The 3,649-nt window shown below is 49.2% G+C and overlaps 1 protein-coding gene across 1 annotated transcript in view; it reads right to left on the bottom strand.

The window, feature by feature from the left end:
• Positions 1–3,649, bottom strand: part of LOC103362347 (protein transport protein Sec24C) — an 18,937-nt gene that overhangs the window by 3,711 nt on the left and 11,577 nt on the right. Inside the window, exons 17-20 of the mRNA XM_008288675.1 lie at positions 3,000–3,121; positions 2,003–2,182; positions 867–1,064; positions 321–410 (exon numbers count right to left, since the gene is read on the bottom strand). Coding sequence (XP_008286897.1) covers positions 321–410; positions 867–1,064; positions 2,003–2,182; positions 3,000–3,121 — 590 coding nt within the window. The remainder of the gene's footprint in view (positions 1–320; positions 411–866; positions 1,065–2,002; positions 2,183–2,999; positions 3,122–3,649) is intronic.

Below are 3,649 nucleotides of genomic sequence, written 5' to 3'. Positions count from 1 at the left end.
GGTATCGGTATCGGCAGATACTCAAAGTTGAAGTATCGGTATCGGAAATCAAAAAGAGGTATCAGTCCATCCCTAGTTGTTAGCGGCTGCTTTACTTCCACACATACAAAGCACTGAGTATCTCTATAGCTCAGCGTTCCTGTTTCCCATCATTGTTCCTTACATGTATGCAAAACTAGACAAAATCCTCGAGTGGCAGGAAGAGAAATGAGAGATAATAAGATGGACAAACTGAGACAGCAGCTGTGCAGCTGGAGGTCATGCTGGCCTGACTCATAAACACATTTCATGTTCCTCTGCAGCTCCAGCCAGCAGCTCACCTTGCGGCTGCACGCTGCCTCGGAGTTCAGCGAGTTGATGAGCAACCGAACGCTGATGGAAAGAGGGTTTTCCAGAACCGGCAGCTTGGTCTGAAGGAGCACACGAATACAAACATAAACCATCAGAAAAAGACTCCACAGTGGACTGGTCATCCTGTAAAAACTGTGGTGAACGTTGTGACCATTCAGAATCACAGAATCTCCACTTGTGCTGCGCTGAGAGCCTGTTGGGTTAAGCTTGGGGTTAATCAGTGGCTGCAGTCAGTGGTGAGAAGCATTATTGTTGTTTTCAATCACACATCCCCATATATTCCTAGAAAGGACGTCGCTTTGGATAAAAGTGCTGCTAAATGGAAATGTAGAAAAGGCATCCAAAAAGCAGCAGTTTTAATACTTTACATGGAAGCTGTTGCAGCTGCTCAGAGACCTGTTTTCCATGAACATGGAGTTATCACATGCAAGTGGCCCTTTTTTTGTTATTAGGACATCACATATGAAGCAGCGCTGCGATGCAGGATATGCCTCAGCCTTTCTGTATTTTCTCACCTCTCCAGAGGGCAGGGAGGAAAAGCAACTGGTGTTGAAGAGCTCCACCAGCGTGCATGCTGGGACCTGGGTGCCCACCCAGAGCAGCAGGGTGAGGGGTGCATGGACCAGATACAGACCTCTGGGCTCCAGGCTGGCAGCAGAGCAGCGCAGCGCCCCCTCTGGGCTCCAAGGGTTGGAGCTGTCCAATGCCAGCGGCTGCAGGAGAGAAAAGAAAAGAAAAATCTGTAAGAATAAATGTCTTAGAAGCATCTGGAACAAGTTCACTGACTTGAAAGTCCAGCGCTACGAAAGGTGACAAAGGTAATGCAATGTGTTGGACAGCATCCTGAGGTCAGAGACGTGCTGTCATATCTGGAAACCAAACGGCAGGCTTGTAGGCATGCCGATGTTTGTTCTGTCTCTCTTGTTAGCAGACTGCTGCTCCTGTAATAGCAGCTCCTGCAGGCTGTCCACAAAGCAGCCGCAGGAAGCAACAGACGGCATGAGTTCTGCTTCCAGTCAGGCCGAACACACACGACGACTTGTTCAAAGGATTACAGGTTAGTGGATGGGAAAGATTATTTAAGTACATCATGCGCTGCTAAAATATACGTCAAACCAGAGATTTATTTTGTGACAAGCAAAGCTGCTAAATTCAGTCCTTCACAAGAATGCAGTGATCAAGAGCATTTAAATGTGCACTGAAGCACTGCTGCCTCCCCACTGCCCGGACCCATCAGGCAGCACAGTGGCATGGAGCTGGAGACACATGAAGAGCTCCTGCTCATGTAGATCTGTTCATACTGAACAGAAGCAGACGCAAATCAAATCAGTCTCGTTGTTTTGTGGCTTCTTTTCAGGCTCCCACTGCCTTGTACTGACCTTGTCAATATGTTTCCTGTTTAACATCCCGTTGCTGCTCCTGGTTTGGTTTCAGTCTCACAGAAGCACAAACAGCACTTTGCTTTTTCAATCAGTCACATGTTTACTGCATGGAGCGCAGATTTATACTTAAAATAGTTTAAACTCCACTAAAAACACCCCAGTATACAGCGAGGACATACGTTCTCTAGTTCATGCTCCACGATCAGATAAGCTGCTGCGACACATGAGCCTCCTTCTGCTCTTTACTGATCTGATGAACGGACACTGACCAGAGGCAGCAGCAGGGGGTAGAAGTGCGTGGCGGTGCTGCAGGTGTCCATGCTGAGCACCTGACAGCGCTGCTGCAGTCGCTGGTGGACGGAGCTCCTGAGGCCCGGCAGCAGCACCTCGCTCTTCCTCAGACTGTTGATGTAAACAGGAAGCGCTCGCAGGTACTGAGGAAGGACCAGCTGCAGGACACAAGCACAGCTCAGTTTGTGTCCATGGACACTGGGGGGATGGAGAAGGATCGGATCAGAATCAACTGCATTGGCCAAGTTTGTACACGCTAACAAGGAATCGGACTCCAGTGAATCTGTATGAGGAATAAAGGAATAAAGTAGAACAGTAACAAGAAGAGTATTTACCGTAACCCCGAAAACACCATGCACGATGTTTGCACTATTTCTTATACTTGTATATTTATATGTACATTTTTTCTGTCTCGTATGTGTGTCTCTCTGTGTTTAATGCTGCTAACAACAATGTGAATTTCTCCACTGTGAGATAAATAAAGGCTGATCTTATCTTAAATAACGTGGATAAGGCAGCAAAATAATGTGAAAATGTTATAAGAGGTGTTGTTGTATTCACTGCTCTGCGTGTGGAGCTCCGTGCTGAGCGAGCTCTGCTGGGTTTCCACTGAGGAAGTCTTAGCAGCAGCACTCACTGAAGGACAACACAGAGACGGCACCGCCTGGAACAGGAACTTTGGTTGTGTTGGTTCGAACCAAAACAAACGATGGACACTGTGTCCGGGTGGACGAAGAGCGCCCAGCAGATGTGAGCAGAGGGAAGTCTTTAGTGCGCCTGTATGAGTGCTTGAACCTTTCTTGACCCTGGAGTCACCTGTCCAGACTCTGGACTGTGATCGTTGCTATAAAACATTGTGAGGCGTGAGAGTCGACTGCGTGTGTTGCTTTGGGGCAGTTAGGACAGAAAACAACTGGAATTATACATGAAGGAATATAAGCGTATAAACAGATGCTCTGTGTGTAGGAACCTCACCTGTCCAGCAGATACGGAGGCAGAGCAGCAGTGTTTTCGGTAAGACGCCAGCGCTTCTGTTACCTCCGTCTGCAGCTCCTCCCTCAGCTCCTGCAGGGGGCGCTCCAGCACTGCACAGTACACTGGCCGGGCACAAAGCAACAGAAGCACGGTCTGAAAATGTCTGATGACTTCAGCAACTTGTCCAGCAGCTGCAACATTTCTGGAGACTGACGCGGCCTTTCCTTCAGGACCAGGTGTGAGTGGACCTTCACAGTCCCGGCTCAGTCATCTGCTGCTGCACAGGAAGTGATCAGCGTGTCTACAGCAGGTTCTGCAGGTACCTCTGGCTCCAGCGCCAAGGTTCTGCACATCTGCCTAGAGTGTGTTCGTCTGTTCTCTACCCCTCACTCCAGCAGGTGGAGGCGGGTGGAGGCGGATGGAGGTGATGGAGGCGGGTGGAGGAGGATGGAGGTGATGGAGGCGGGTGGAGGAGGATGGAGGTGATGGAGGCGGGTGGAGGAGGATGGAGCCTGGTTCTGTGGAGGTTCCTTCCTGGCAGACCTGTTTTCTTCCCACCATGTCCAAGTTTTTTTCTATTAATTAATATTGTGGCGTCCTGACCTCACCATGGGCTCTGAGACCACTTTGTTCTGAGACCACTTTGCTCT

Source organism: Stegastes partitus, unplaced genomic scaffold (assembly GCF_000690725.1).
Source record: "Stegastes partitus isolate 25-593 unplaced genomic scaffold, Stegastes_partitus-1.0.2 Scaffold569, whole genome shotgun sequence".
Lineage (NCBI taxonomy): Eukaryota > Metazoa > Chordata > Actinopteri > Pomacentridae > Stegastes > Stegastes partitus.
Note: the sequence above shows the minus strand (reverse complement) of the source record. Positions and strands in the feature narration are given on the sequence as shown.